The sequence below is a fragment of the Sciurus carolinensis genome, chromosome 19 (assembly GCF_902686445.1).
Source record: "Sciurus carolinensis chromosome 19, mSciCar1.2, whole genome shotgun sequence".
NCBI lineage: Eukaryota > Metazoa > Chordata > Mammalia > Rodentia > Sciuridae > Sciurus > Sciurus carolinensis.
In genome coordinates this window covers 1368109-1384249 of record NC_062231.1, presented here as the reverse complement: position 1 = coordinate 1384249, position 16141 = coordinate 1368109, and the positions used below count along the sequence as shown (strand labels likewise).

General features: G+C 52.4%; 1 protein-coding gene across 4 annotated transcripts in view; it reads right to left on the bottom strand.

The window, feature by feature from the left end:
- The window catches only part of Efcc1 (EF-hand and coiled-coil domain containing 1), a 31247-nt gene extending 17062 nt beyond the window's left edge, over positions 1–14185 (bottom strand). Inside the window, exons 1-2 of one of the 4 annotated variants that reach the window (XM_047534464.1) lie at positions 13063–14185; positions 11119–11402 (exon numbers count right to left, since the gene is read on the bottom strand). In XM_047534464.1, coding sequence (XP_047390420.1) covers positions 11119–11402; positions 13063–13848 — 1070 coding nt within the window. In that variant the 5' untranslated portion in view covers positions 13849–14185. The remainder of the gene's footprint in view (positions 1–11118; positions 11403–13062) is intronic. The other 3 variants (XM_047534462.1, XM_047534463.1, XM_047534466.1) reach the window with 3 other exon arrangements.
- Between the last annotated feature and the right edge of the window lie 1956 nt (positions 14186–16141).

The window sequence follows — 16141 nt, the reverse complement described above, 5'->3', positions numbered from 1 at the left end:
TATTTACTTGAGACAAGCTCCTGCTAAGTTGTTGAGACTGGCCTTCAACATGGGATCCTCCTTCCTCAGCCTCCGGAGTTGCTGGGATTATAGGCATGAGCAGCAGTGCCTGGCAACCCTCCCCAGGGGGGTCAGGGATGGCCTTGAGACCTCTGGCGGCAGTGATTGGTCCAGAAGAACTCACATGACCCTACCTTGGCCAATCAGCATACTCCATGTCCCACGGGACCAGTGATTGGTTCAGGAAGGGGCGTGGCCCACGTCAGAAAAATGAGTCACTCTCAATATTTTGTTTGAATTATTAAGAAAGTGAAGCTCTTTCTGTTGAGGGTGGTTGGGAGGGTGGGAAGGGATCCTGGTGGCTACCTTGTGATCTAATGGGAAGCATACAGGTGGCGTCATTAGGGGAAAACAGAAGAGATTGAATGCAGAATTTGAAAATGTTGGAATCAGAAGACTCACATCCCTGTTCCCAGCCAGAACAGGCTGAGGACACAGCAAATACATAAATGGAGAATTAGGTCCCTACCGACAGGGTAGGTCCAGCCAATGACAATGACGATTATTGAGTGTTTACTATATACCATCCTCCAAATACCTTTTTATATATTATCTCATTTAATTCTTTTTTTTCCTAATTGCATTGAACCCAGGTCCTCACACGTGCTTAGCAAATGCTCTACCACTGAGCCACATCTGCAGCCCTTTTTAGATTTTATTTAGAGACAGGGTCTCATGGAGTTGCTGAGGGCTTCACTAAGTGACTGAGGCTGGCCTCCAACTTGCGATCCTCCTGCCTCAGCCTCCTGAGTCTCTGGGATGACACGCCTTTGCCACCACCGCACCTGGCTTATTTTGTTTAATTGTTATCCTATGGGGTAAGCACCAGATTTATCCCCATTCTCCAGATGAGGAAACTGAGGCATAAGTGGGTTGAGTTGAATCTTCCCAAGAAGGGTCAAAGCACCAAAGAAAACTGATGGCAGACACAGGTACACAAGTTAGATGATGGCTGAAGGCAACTGACTGGCACCCAGGGCACCCCAAGGGTGAAGTTCATTCTCAACTTATTTGTGGGAAGCAGCAGAAGGAGCTATAAACCCCTGGACTCTTGCAAGGCAGAGTTCAGCCTGGGCGGTGGCCCTGGATTGCTGTGTGACACTGGTAAGATCGCTGTCCCTCTCTGGGCTCCTTCCTTCTCTAAAGGACACATTTATCTCATGAGGGCCTTGTGAAGGGACACAAGGCTCCGCACTTGAAAGAGGGTACATCCCTGGACTGTCAGCCAAAAGCGTGGACTCAGGTTCTGTCCTCAACCAACTTAACACACAGTCCCACCCCTGCCGTCTCCACCGCAGAGCTTGAAAAGGGCTCCATCACCCCGGAGGCTTGGTCCTCTAAACCCTGTTCTGGCCCACGTGCTTACAAGGAGGTTCATTAGTGGCTTCTGGGCACGTTTTGCTTCGTTCTGTTTTCCATAGAGTTGTAGAGGCCACGTGCTCTCAAAAACATTTCATGCAGCTGAACGTGGTAGCTCACACCTGTCATCCCAGCAGCTGGGGAGTCTGAGGTGGGAGGATCACAAGTTGGAGGCCAGCCTCAACAGCTTGGTAAGACCTTCTCTCAAATAAATAAGTAAATAAATAGAGCTGGGAATAGAGCACTCCTGGGTTTTATCCCCAGTCTGAAAAGAAAGAAAGAAAAACAGCTGGGTGAACACCTGTCATCCCAGTGACTCGGGAGGCTGAGGCAGGAGGATCACAAGTTGGAAGTCAGCCTCAGCAACTTAGTGAGGCCCTCAGCAACTCAGCAAGGCTTTGTCTTTAAATAAAAAATAAAAAGGACTGGGGATGTGGCTCAGGGGTTAAGCACCCCTGGGTTCAATCCTTGGTACAAAAAGAAAAAACCAAGCAACCAAACAAACAAACAAAAATCAAAAAACAGGGAGGGAACAAAGAAAGAAGGAGAAAAGGAGCAGCCTCCAGGGGAGTCCGATCCTGGCCTTCTTGTGATGAGGAGATGATTGACAGGCCTGTTGGAACATCTTGCTGCTGAAGATATTCCTGATTGCTAAGTCCGCCTGAGAGCGCTCTTTCTCGCTGCTGCCCATGGTCTGTCCCATCCTGCAGGTGTGGCCACTGCCCTCATGAGGTCCCCATGGCCAGCGTGGCGAGAGGCAGCAGGTTGCAGTAAGAAGTTGTCCCCAGAACTGGGATTTAGAGTCAGGCGGTGCCTCTGGCTGACGGTGGTTCTGCAGCCCTGACAGCAGCCGCAGGCTAGTGCGGCTGGGTATAGAAAGTTTGGCTCCCGCCCTGCCGACTCAGGGCTTCCTGTGTCTTGAGGAGCCGCCAATACCCTCCTCCTCGGCCTGCACCCAGGAGAGCTTCCCCAACATGGGCTCCTTGTCCCTGTCAGGGCCTCGGGAGCCCGGCTGCTCTTCTTTACCGACCTCTGAGGTCTGAATGCCTCTCTCACCTGCCCACAGTGATGTCTCAGAGCTCTGTCGACTCCCGGATGTCCCTGACCTACCCAGATGTGCCAGATGTGCCAAGACTTATTCTGGGAAACCCTCTGCTGCTCCTCCACCCAGAGCAAGGTCCTCGAGGTCAACCGGCTACTGTAGCATGTCCAGGATCTGCCTGAGCTGGCCAATGTTGAGACTCTGTCTTGGTTGGAGAATTTCCCCACCAGGATGGCCTCCAGATATGAGGCTGGAGCCTCCTGCTTTCTTAAGCACTGGAGGTCAGACCTCATCTTTTCTTTGTGGACGCAAGACAGCCTCCTCACCAGCCTCCTTGCCTCCTGCCTCTATCCCTGCACTGTCTCTACTTCACAAGCAGTCAGAGAATGTTCACAAAGCTCAAATCTGATCACTTCATTCTCTCCCTCAAGTCCTTTTCTGTCTCCCTCATTCTCTGGACGATAGCCCTTATGCCACTTCAAATCCTGCAGCCACAATAAAAGTCTCCTTCTAGCTGGGCACAGTGGCACATGTCTCTCATCCCAACAGCTCAGGAGGCTGAGGCAGGAGGCTCAAAGGGTGGAGGCCAGCCTCTGCAATTCAGCAAAGCCCTAAGCAACCTAGTGAGAGCCTGTCTCTAAATAAAATCTAAAAAGACCTGGGGAGCTGGCTCAGGGGTTAAGCACCTCTGGATTCAATCCCTGGGACTAAAAGCTCCTTTTTCCCAAGAATCACCAAACCATGTCTACAATGTCTGAGAAAACTCCTACTCATCCTTCAATACCCAGTTGACATCACCCCGAGAAGCCTGACCCTTAGCAGCGTCACTCAGGCCCTCCTCTGTGCTGGGGTGTTGCCACACTTAAACAAAACTGTCCAGAAAATTCCAATACCTAATGAGCACTTTCTGAATGCTTAGTGCTATTCTAGGTACTCTGTACACACTGGCTCTTTAAATCTCCAAACACTCTGTGAAGTGGGAATTCCTGGTGGTCTTCTCTTCCTCCCATCGAATGGATGAGGAAACCGAGGCCCACGGAGGTCACACGCCCACGTCTCCACCCCACTGCGCCCCTCACTCAGTATTCACACCGAGACCCCGAGGGACTGACCTCCCCCCCCACACGCACTTTATAGAAGAAGAGACTGAGGGTCACAGAGGTGAAGGGAGGCCTCAAGTTCTCACTAAACCTGTGGGAAAACTGAGCTGTCTCTGCTGCCTGCGTGTCTGTGGCAGCCTTGCTTCTTTGTGAGCCCTGGTATTGTCCCCGGGAGAAGGGCCTCTGTTCCCAGCAGCGGCCACCCACACGCCCGCCTCTGTGGATAATGGAATCTGAGGATCCCCAGCCCCAGCTGTGCCCAGCAGCCCGGCCCTCCCTCCCTCTGTCCGTCCCTCCCGACCTGCTCACTCTGCCCCCAGCTCCGGGTCAGCCGGGCCTCTGCAGTGGGCCAGGAGAAAGGAGGTGGCCCTGGGAGAGCCGCACTGTGTCCCCTCCCGGTGGATCCTCCTCCTCCTGGCCTTTTTATCTCTTCCCAACAACAAAGCCTCAGAGGCCAGGCGGGTGGCCCTCCCGCTGCAGCTGAGCTGAGCTCCTTTCTCTGCTCTCTGAGCTCCAGCCCCTGAGCCCTGTGCCACCGAGCTGGCCGCAGGCATCTGGAAGGTCCCAGCAAGAAGCCCAGCGAGGCAAAGGGCCACCAAGCTCCAGGAGAAGGAAATGCTTTGAACCTCCTGGAGACGTCCCATCCCAGGGCCAAGGAGCAGACAGCCCTTTAAAGCAGGACCCGGCCACTGGGCCACTGAGGGGCAGCCTGCGTCCCAGGTGTGAGAACCTTTCCTGCAGAGACAGTTTTTTAAAGATAATTTATTCTTCCTTAATATGTTTTTTTGGCACCAGGGATGGAACCCAGGGGTGCTTAACCCCTGAGCCACCTCCCCAGCCCTTTTTATATTTTATTTAAAGACAGAGTCTCACTGAGTGGCTTAGGAACTTGCTAAGTGGCTGAGGCTGGCCTCCACTTTTCGATCCTCCTGCCTCAGCCTCCTGAGCCCGACTTGCAGAGACATTTTTGAGGACGGGACCCACTCGCATGCTTGCCTGTTCATCTGTCCCTGCAGACTTACTGTGTGTCTCTGCCAAGTTCTCACGCTTCTCCAGGATGACTCCCAACTAGGGCGGAAGCTAGGAATAACTACCTTTAATGCCCATTCTCCCCAGCAAGCATGGAAACACCCAAACAGCACAGACGTTCCCCCAAATCACCCCTAAAGAATTTGTAGCAGGGAAATCTGACTTTTTTTTTTTTTTTTTTTTTTTTTTTTTTCGGTACTGGGGATTGAACCCAGGGCCTCATGCTTGCAAGGCAAGCACTCTACCAACTGAGCTATCTCCCCAGCCTGGAAATCTGACTTTAAGACAAACCTGTTCCTTGCCTAACCAGACTTCCTGCCTAGGCCTTCACCATCCAGAGAGTCTTGGGAGCATCTCAGTCCCAGAGTCTGCTAGGCCTTGCTCTGGCTCTAGGAGCGGATACGAAACTCAGATTCGGCCCATTTAATCATCCTGGCCCCCATAACAGGTTCAAGGCTGAACATATTTCCACATGGGTCTACTGAGGTTCAGTTCTGAGACTCCGGCTCAGACAAGAGATGATCTTTCTACTGGACTCAGAACTTTGAAAGATGTTGGTGGCACCCCAAAGGCTACTGAGGGAGAGAACTTGCCCAAGAGTCAAGCAGAACTTCAGTGCTAGTTATTGAGTACCTGGATCCAGCCATGCCTGAAGCTGGCCACGCCTAGATTTTTTCAGTTCTAAGCTCCAACTTTTTTTTTTTTAAATCCCATTAGTTTGAGTTAAGTTTTCTGGCTCTTATCTAAGAGACCGGGTTGATAGGAAGAAAAAAGAAGAGAAAACAGAACAGAAAGGCGGAGAGTGAGTAGGTCTAAGCGGGGAGACTGTCAGTGAATCAGCATGGTTGGGCAGGGGTTCGAGGACATTTTACGAACGGTGATTCCCTAGGAAGCTGTTGGGATGACTGCAGCATCGTCTGTCCCTGTCAAATCAACAATGAAGTGTACCAGGCACAAAAATGGGTTGTGGGGGGGATGGGCTGTTTTGTGGGATTTGACTTTCTTCACTCAGATCCGCTGGCGGGAGACCACAGCCCAGCTGTGGCAAGAGGGAGACAGGGACTGATGGGGCCACACCCTCTTGCGAGGGTTCCATGTCTTAGCAGACGGGGCTGAGGGGACAGGACTTTTCCCTAGGTCGCCTTGAACCTCCAGCTTGCTCCTATACGGCTGGACACTCCTACGACTCTGTAACTAGCCGTGGCTTCTCTGTGACCCCTCTGTACCCAGCACACTTGTGGCCGGTGTACACATGTATGACTGGCCCAGGAGAGTCTGAAGGCATGGGACAGGTCTATACCAGTTCTGTGTCCCCAAGGTGTTTGGCCCGGGGCTTGGTCCATAAAAGGTACTTAGAGCCAGGCGCGGTGGCACATGCCTGTCATCCCAGCGGCTCAGGAGGCTGAGGCAGGAGGATCGCAAGGTGGAGGCCAGCTCAGCAAAAGTGAGGCTCTAAGCAACTCATTGAGACCCTGTGGCTAAATAAAATAAAAAAGGACTGGAGATGTGGCTCAGGGGTTGAATGGAAACCCCCACGTCCCCCCAAAAAAGGTGTTTATAATATATTGTCGAATGCATGTCTCCAATATGTTCTGTGTATTTTTGGAGAATGGTAGTCGACATGGTGAACCGAGGTACTATGGGAACACCCTTCCTGTCTACAAATACAGAGATGCTGCATAAAGATGCATTTAAAAGAACAGGGACCAAGGTCAAATGCAAGAAGAAAGGTTTGCACCTTGGGTGGGGAGCTGGGGGTGAGGTTGAAATGTTTCCAGAGAGCTCAGGGTACTCTGAAGTCAGAGCTATTAAGGGCTGGCTCACCCGTGAACCAAGATGAGAAAAATTCCATCTATTGGTGTTTGGATTTTGTTCTCGAAATCCTTTGGGTCTTCATTGCTCCCTAGTTAGGAACCTCCAAGCAAAGAAACTAATTATAAAAATGATCCAGAATCAGACTTTGGTGGAAGCAGATGGTGAGTGTCTCTGAAGGAAACTCCACAACCCTAATTCTACCCGAGATTCCCAAGAATCCACCAAAAATGAGCTCACAATCAAAAATTACCAGGCACCCTGGGAACTCAGTGTTACAACAGAGACAGAGGATGTAAAACACCCCAGGACATTCAGGCTCTATGGCAACCCAAGGACACTATAAAATAAGTAGAGTTGTCCCTCGGGATCTATAGAGTCCAAACTATTCCTGGATACCGAAGGATACCCAAATCTAGGCTGCGCAATTCTCTTATTTAAAGTGGTGTAGCATATGCATGTAACCCATGTCCATTCTTTAAATCATCTTTAGGTTACTTATAGTACCTAATACAATGTCGATGCTATGGTAAAAGTTATTATAGTATGTTGTTTAGGGAATAATGATAAGTCTGTATATGCTCAGTACAGAGGCAATATATATATGTACATAAATTGTACAAAAATTATACATAAATTGTACAAAAAATTTATAAATATATATATATTTTTTTGTACTGGGAATTGACCCCAGGGGCACTTAACCACTGAGCCACCTCCCCAGCCCTTTTAATATTTTATTTAGAGACAGGGTCTCACTGAGTTGCTCAGGGCCTCACGCTCAGTTGCTGAGGCTGGCCTCCAACTTTCAATCCTCCTGCCTCAAGCCTCCCAGTGCGTCACCGCACTGCCCAGGTTTTTGTCTATTTTTCCATCCCATTTTGGCGAGATCCATGAATGTGCAGCTCAGGGATATGAAGGGCTGACGGAATGTTTATTATCCGAGGAATCTGGCATCTGGGAAAGTGTTTTGAAAACTAGAAGATGCTGGGAAAGCGTGAGTTGGGTCATTCCAAAAGGCTCCAGGCTGTCATTCCTGAAAGGGAATTCAGTCATCCCACTCTCCCCGGCTCCCGCCTCCCCAGAGCCCATCTGCAGAGCCCTGGAACATTCCAGCGTGATGTCACTTAAGAGGGACAGATGGGTTCTTTCCTCCCGACTGCAGGCCCTCAGGTCCAGCTGCAGAGGAGGGACAGGACTGCTCACCAATCAGTTTTACTGTCCTGCCCACACAGAGTCCATTCGTTTATTTGTTTATTCAGAGATCATAGTGGACTTACTCATTTTTCTTTTTCTTCTTCTTATTTTTGGTACCAGGGATTGAACCCGGGGTGCTTAACCCCTGACCCACATCCCCAGCCCTTTTTATTTTTTATTTAGAGACAGGGTCTCGCTGAGTTGCTCAGGTCCTCACTAAGTTGCAGAGGCTGGCCTCCAACTGGTGATCCTCCTGCCTCAGCCTCCGGAGCCACTGGGATTACAGGTGTGCACTGCATCTGGTGTATTTATTCTTATTTGTTCTCCGTTTGATCCTGAGGAGATCAGCATGGGCAAGCCCTAAATTAAGGTGGCTTGCCACTTTTGATAAGGTAGCACCATGAGGTGGGTACTCTTAGGTTCCTACCCTTCAAATGAGGAAACAGGTTTATAATGACCTTGCACTCACTGGACCAGGACAGGAAGCCGGACGCAGAACCAAGGTCCAAATCCTGGCAGGGCTGCTGACAGATGTATGACTCTGGGCAAGTCACCAGCCCTCTTGGGTGGAGTCCCTGCCTGTGAGATTGGCTAGGAGGTTCTGACTAGCACACAGTAGGTGCTCAATAAACAGTTCCCGGGATTTGAAATGCAAAAGTAGAGGTGACCTTGTAGCTCACAGCCTCCTCAGATTCCTCATTCACTAGCCTCTCCTCTGGGGTCTCTGCAATTGCAATTTTCTCTTCTTATTCTTTTTTTTTTTTGTGGGGGTGGGTACAGGGGATTGAACTCAGGGACACTGACCACTTAGCCACTGAGCCCCATCCCCAGCCCTATTTTCTATTTTATTTAGAGACAGGGTCTCACTGAGTTGCTTAGCACCTCACTTTTGCTGAGGCTGGCCTCCAAAACTTGTGATCCTCCTGCCTCAGCCTCCCGAGTTGCTAGGATTACAGGCTGCCACTGTGCCTGACTCCTCTTCTTCTTTACAAATGAAAGTCTTATTTCATTTGGGACTAACAACTCCCTTGCAGGTGGGAGGGGGCACATGACAATTTCTGCCTGGTGAGACATAGGTGTAAGTTCTATTGGGGAACAAAGGCAAGGCTCCCTTGGGAGAAAATCTTCCCCATTCCCAATGTTGCCTGTGATCTTTGTGCCTGAACAGCGAAGGCAAAGGCCGGAGGCTCTGCAGCCACCTTGTAACCATGAGTCAACAACAACAAAAAAAGTAAAGTGGAAAGAAAGAGAGGACAGAGCTTGTGGGGAGCAGGCAGACCTTACTTTTCTACTTTCTGACCTTGGGAATGTTATTTGGTTTCTCAGAGCCTCACTTCCACCAATCTGTAAAATGGGAATAAAACTTCTACCTTGTGTAGTCTTGTGAGCGTTCAATGGGATAATGGATAGGAATCCACTTTTTCTACTGTAAAGAGCAACTTTAATGTTTGCAGTTCCTTCTACAAACATGCCATAAAGGACTGATGGTGACTTCATGGCAAAACAAAGAAGAAATCCTTTATTTCTCTCTCTTGGAGAGAGTTCCAAGGCTGCACGTGGGCCTCAAGCCAAGGAGCCCTGCGCTTTAGCGGATCAGCTATGCAAACAGGAAGCCACTCTCCAAACACGCGGAGCTGCTGGAGGCTGGCCCCCACAGTCGGCCTCCTCCAGCCTTAGGCCTCTGATCTCCCAGCTGTGAGCACCTCAGAAGTCAAGGCTGGGATCCCTCCTAGGGCCACCAGCCGCAGCCTGAGCGGGTCACCTTCCTCTCCAGCTGAGGAGGGCAGGTCCTTTCCTGGGGCTCTTAGCTGTCTCTCTTCCCCCTCCTCCTGTCTCTTTGTTCCAACTGGAGCCGGATAATTCTTTATTGAAATGCAAATCCGTCTCTGTCACCGTTTTCCATGGGTTCTTTGGAGGGAAAAACTAAATTCCTTCTATCCACCTTCCAGACTCTAACTGGCCTGAACTTTCTGAACTTTAGTTTCTGGAATGTGCTATAAGGTCTGTCTTGCCCACACTGACTGCGTTTTCTGAGACAAGAATGTTCTTCCTTCTTCGTCTTCCCCGGCCCAACCTGCCAGGTAACGTCCCGCCGTCCTCTGCCTTCACTGAGAGTCACTCCTACAGAAGCATCAGGGGTCCCTGTGCCCTCACCCCCAGATTCCAGCCTGCTGCCCGGCACGTATTCTTGTGGGACGGGGATTTTGGTCTGTCTTGTTCACCGTCACATCCCTGGGGCAACGCACCCTTTCGGGCACAGTGCAAGCCAGGAGGTTGGCATGCCTTGAGATCTGAAGAGACAGGAAGCTCTGTGTAGGGAGCACCTACTATGTGCAACACAGAACCTCCCAGCCTCTTCCCAGCCAGCCTCGCAGGCAGGGACTCCACCCAAGAGGGCTGGTGACTTGCCCAGAGTCATACATCTGTCAGCAGCTCTGCCAGGATTTGGACCTTGGTTCTGAGTCCGGCTTCCTGTCCTGGTCCAGCGAGTGCAAGGTCATTATAAACCTGTTTCCTCATTTGAAGGGGAGGAACCTAAGAGTACCCACCGCACGGTGCTGCCTTGTCAAACGTGGCAAGCCACCTAATTCAGGGCTCGCCCATGCTGATCTCCCCGGGATAAGAATGACACGTTATTCTTAAGGATAAGAATAAGAATCAGCTGCGCGCGGTGCACACCCGGCGACCGGAGGCCGAGGCAGGAGGACCGCAAGTTCAAAGCCTGCCTCAGCAACTCAGTGAGACCCTGTCTCTAAATAAAAAATAGAACAGGGCGGCGGATGTAGCTCAGTGGTAAAGCACCCCTGGGTGCAGTATCCAAAATAAAATAAAATAAAATAAAATGAATCAATACATCTGTAACTCCACATCACGTTCAGCCACAAGAATGAGAAGCTGTACTCCATGCATGTGCTATATGTCAAAATCCATCCTACTGTCATGAATAACTAAGAACAAATAAAAAATTTTTGGAAAGAATGAATACATTCATTGCGATCTCCGAATGAATGAATAGACTGCGTGAAGAGAAGGCTGGAGGTAGAAATGCAGAATAAGCAAAAAAGTCGCGAAGCATTTAAGAACACGAGTAAACCTGGAAATGCTTGGGCTGGGGGAAACGCAAGTCTGAACTTTGGTAGAACCCGAGCTGGTTGGGCGCAGCCTGGCCACGCCCCAACTCTCCTTAGTGATGATTGGGTGCATCCTGGCCATGCCTCCTCCCTTATGGAGCGCTGATTGGGCGCATTCTAGCCACGCTCCCCATCCACAGCAATGAATGGGCGTATCCTGGCCTCACCCTTTCTCACAGGTAGCGCTGGTTGGGCGCAGCCTGGCCACGCCCCATCACTCCTTAGTGCTGATTTGGTACATCCTGGCCACGCCTCCTCCCACATGGAGCGCTGGTTGGTTGCATCCTGGCCACGCCCCTCCGCCCATAGCGCTGATTGGGTGCACCCTGGCCGTGCCCCTCTTGCACGTAGCACTGATTGGGCGCATTCTAGCCACGCCCCATCTCACCTGTAGCGCTGTAGCTCCGCCTCCAGCCGCCCCACCCAGCGCTGCAAGCCGGGTACCTGCTGCGCCAGCGCCTCCAGTTCGCGCACTCGGCGCAGGCTGCGCAGCACGGCCTGCCGGGCCTCCTCCGCACGTCGTCGCACCTCTGCCTGGCCCTGCTGCAACCTCCCGGCGCGGGCCTCCGCCGCCGCCAGCGCTCCCTGCGCCTGTCGCAGCTCCCGCGCCACCGCCTCCGGTCTGCCGCATCCCGCTTCGTGCGCGCCAGCCTGGCTCTTCCAGAGTCCGACCTGCGGAGAAAGGGCACCAGGGGGCAGGAGGTGAGCCCCGGCACCAGGTGCACGACAGGGACGCCAGCCACGACGGCCGCCTCCATTCCCGCGCTTGCAGACGCACGCTGGCAAAGCAGCGGCGCATGTCAGCTGCACGCTGTGCTTATCATGCCAGGCTCTGCTTTAAGAGTCTCCTGTGTCTGGATTCATGCGATACTCAGAATGTCCCGACGAGGCAGGAACTTGAACGGTTTCCCCCTTTTAGGGCACGAAGCCCATATTCTGTCCTTTTGCATGGTGACAAGGATTCCTAAACTGTGTGACTTTTTCTCGGCCTCCCTCCTGCATTTACACCATTGAACCTGGCATGGCTTCTCGTGCCCCAGACTTGGCCTAAGGGACCTCAAACTGGAAGAGTCCAGCCTTCCTTGAGGTTGTTTGAGGAGGGGCAGGGTTTGTCTGTCCTGTTGACCCCTGTGTTCCCAGAGCCTAGAACATACCTGGCACACAGTAGGTGCCTAATAAATGCTAATGCATGATCAGGGACCGCCTTTTCAGCCCTCATCCCAGGGATTCCCATAACGTGACTTGGGATTTCATGTCCTGGGGAAACTTTCCCCTCTCCACCCTTGGCCCTGCCACCTGCCCTTTCGCTTCTGCATTCATATGGCCACTGAAAACCAGCACGTTGCCACTTCTCTGCATCAGGAGCATCCTCTCTGCCCACTCCTAGCCAGGTGACTGGCAAGGGAGGAAAAGGTGTTCATAAAAAACTGAGGCAGAGAATCTCAAGTTCAAAGCCGGCCTTGTGGTTCCCTTGGGGTGGAGGCTATTCCTTTCCTCCTTTGAGCTTTGGCTCCCAGCACTGCCCCTGATACACGTTGGGGCATGGCACTGGCATTTATAGGCTGATCTCAGATGCCAGGACTGGGTCCCTAGCTCAACCAATGACTCCATCTCAGAAGACCAGATTGGGTCTGGCGCCTACAGACACTTGGTGACCAGGGATTGCTTGATCCACAGTTAATGCTAATTCTGTCTCACTCGGGCTGTAGGCCTGGCCCTGAGGGATTCCCATAATACTAGTTAAATGTGGGAAGAAACCCCTGCAGGGTGCAGGTAGGGTCTTCTTTGCTTCTCTTTCTCCTTAGCCTCACAGATATCTGTCAGGAAGGAGAGGAGAGAGAAGGCTACTTGTTGAACGGATAACTGAATATGCGACTACCCAGACAAGTTCAGTTCCTGGGTTAGAAGGGCAAGACTAGCTGGGCATGGTAGCACACGCCTGCAATCCCAGCAGCTGGGGAGGCTGAGGTAGGAGGATCCCAAGTTGGAGGCCAGCCTCAGCAACAGGGAGGTGCTAAGCAACTCAGTGAGACCCTGTCTCTAACTAAAATACAAAATAGGGCTGGGATATGGCTCAGTGGTCCAGTGCCCCTGGGTTCAATCCCCGGTACCAAAAAGGGGGGCAAGATGAAATGGGGAGAGGAAGGGGCAGAGAGGTGGCGGAAGGATGTGTGGGACTGAGGTTTTGAGGTGGTGGAATGGGTGACAGGGTGGGACTGGAGTGGACAGGCACAGGATTGGCACAGGAAGCAAGGAGGCTGAAATGGGGCGGGGTGGGGTCGGGCTGCCCGCTCTTCCCTTCCCCATTCTCAGCCCAGTCCGGGCTCAGCACCTCGCCTGCCGTTCGGATGCCGCCCACGATACCTCGCCACCTTTGCCATCGGCCGCCGGCGCGCACCTGCAACGCGAGGCAGCGGGCGTCACTGCTCTGCAGCGCGGCGCGCAGGTCCTCCACCAGCTCGCGCAGGCTGCTGTTCTCCTCCTCCAGCCGCGCCACGCGCTCGCCCTCGGCGCCCCCGGGGCCGCCCTCGGGACCCGGCGCCCGGGGCGGGTGGCGGCGGCGGCGGCGCGGACGGCGCAGGCGGATCTGCGTCTCGATGTGTTCGCTGAGGGCCCCGCGGGGCAGCCGGGGTCCGGCGCGGGTGCCGAAGTAGCCGCAGAGGCGCGCATGGAACTGGCGGAAGGTGAGCTCCGGAGGCTCCGCGCGCAGTGCCAGACGCGCCTCCTCCTCGGCATCCGCGTCCCCGTCGGTGGCCACTCCAGCGGCCCCTTCCCCGGAGGCCACATCCCCGGAGTTCGCGTCCCCAGGGGTCGCATCCCGGGGGGCCTCCCCGGAGGCGGCGCCCTCGGCGCGCAGCCCCAGCACAGCGCAGAGCGCGCGGAAGTCTGCGCGGGGCAGGCGGCCGGCGCCGCGGCAGTCCAGGTGGTGGAAGACCTCCTGCAGGTACTGGTCCAGGCCGGTGGCCAGCACCACGATCTCGTTCTCCACGCCGCGGTCCAGTCCGTAGTGATGCGCCAGGGCGCTCAGCAGCCACTGCGTGCGCCGCGCCGGCCGCCGGTACGGGTCTCCCGCCGCGCCCTCCGCGCCGGCCTCAGCGCCCGGGCCGGCCGGCTCCATCGCCGCGCGGCGCGTCGCTCCTCCCGTCCCTCCTCCGGTCCCTCCGCCCCGCCACTTCCAGGGGCGGCCCCGGAGTGTCGCGGAAGGAGGGGCTTGGCGATGGCAGTGCGGTGGGCCGCGTCCAGCGGCAGACGCTCCGATCGCCTGTGTTTACCCCCGTTACTCTGGAGGGACCCGGGGCAGGGGCTCCCCGCCCCCGTCTGGTTTCTGCGGGCGACCCGGGCGCTCCACTCTCCTCGCCCCCGCGGGGCGTTGCCGGCGCCTGCTGTCCTCCCACCTCGGGGCGGTCAGCTCGCTGCTCTCTCCACCCTCGGCTCCGCCTGCCTGGCGCGGGGAAGTTTGCGGAATGGCTCAATTCGGCCTCCAACTTTCCAGACACTTCTTGCCCGACCATTGTGGTGCAGAGCCCCCTATGGGAACCAGAGAAGAGGAGGAAACAGGTTTAGCAGGAGAGGGGACTGGGTTAGGGACAGTCGGCTGCTGAGAAGCCACTGAGAGGAAGCCTCTGATCTCTGTGCTGCCCGAGTGCGCGCGCACGCGCCCCGGAGGGTGGGGATTGGACTCCCCAGAAAGTCAGTCCCACCGGTCAACTGGCCTTGGGACCCGAGTTTCATCTCTGGCCCGAGATTAGCCTAAAGGCTACTTGAGCAATTTTTCTCGGGTGTCTTAGAACACTTTTCTGGAAGATGAAAGAAAAACCTACTTCTCGGGTGACTGCTGCTCTCTTTTCCCCCTTTTCCAGTCACTTTGGAGCAAAAGGTCCCACTGTCCTTGTCTCCAAGATGGGCAGAATCTTGCATTGTGTACAGCTCTGTGGTTTTATATGTCAAATCCTGCCGGGTGCGGTGGCCCACGCCTGTAACCCCAGCGGTTTAGGAGGCTGAGGCAGGAGGATCACGAGTTTGAGGCCAGCTTCAGCAATTTAGCGAGGACCTAATCAACTTAGCAAGACCCTTTCTCAAAATATAATAATAATAATAATAATAATAATAATAATAATAATAATAGGGCTGGGGACGTGGCTCAATGGTTAAGCACCCCTGAGTTCAATTCCCAGTTACCCCCCAACCCCCAAAAAAGATCCCACAAAACGAGACTAAATGTTTTCTGCAAGGAAGCTCATGGAAGATGAATGGAAGCTGTATAAAAGTTCATAGAAGCTTTTTTGGAAGCTCATGGAAGCAGCTCCGTTTTTTGTATGGAAAGCCATAGAAGATGAATGGTTCACAAATGGATTCAGTGGGTATTTCTGGGGACACGAATCTTTTAGCTTTCACTACAATCTGTCTTTTTGGACAAGATGATGCTTCCTCCCTCCCTCTCTCTCTCTTTCTCTCTCTTTCCCTCTCTCTTTTTATGATTGATGCTCCACCACTGAGCCACATCCTTTTTAATATTTTATTTAGAGACAGGGTCTCACTGAGTTGCTTAGGGACTCTCTAAGTTGCTGAGGCTGTCCTCCAACTTGCGATCCTCCTGCCTCAGCCTCCAGATCCGCTGGGATGACAGGCACCTGCCACTGTACCTGGCTTCTCTTTTTAAAGGGGAGAATACATTTTATCATTTACATACCCTAAAGTCCACCCATTTAAAATATATAAATCAGTAGATTTTAGTATGTTTACAGCTGTAAAACCATCTAACTGTTGAACATTTTCCTCACTCAAATAAATTCTCGTACATGCAAGTAACTCCAAGGAATCTCTTTCCTTTCCCACATCTCAGCTGCTCTTTCTATGGATTCACCTCTTCTGAACAATTTGTGAAATGGGAGTCACATACCCAGTGGCCTGTTGGCTTTTGGGGAAGAACACGTTCACATGATCTTTTTGAGACGGCTCTGTGCTGTGAGATATTCCTCTAATTCATTCCTTTTTAGCACTGATATTTCACTGCATGGATAGATAACATTTTATTTACTTAGTCATCAGTTGATAACATTTGCATCTCTTCTACTATTCGACTATAGGAAATAATTTTGCTAGAAACATTAGTGCACAAGTTTTTGTGTGTTTATATAATTTCGTTCCTCTTGGGTGTATACTTAGTAGTGAGATGACCGAGTCCTGTGGTAGTTTTTTGTTTAACGTTTCGAGGAATGTCCAAACTGTTTTCCAAAATGGCCACACCACTGTTATCTCCACCAACATTATTTATATATAACATATAAATTCTTAACACCAGGATTGAATCCAATGGAGCTTTACCCCCAAGCCACACACCCAGGAATTTTTATTTTTATTTATGTATTTATTTTTAAATTTATTTTTCAGTTGTCAATGGACCTTTATTT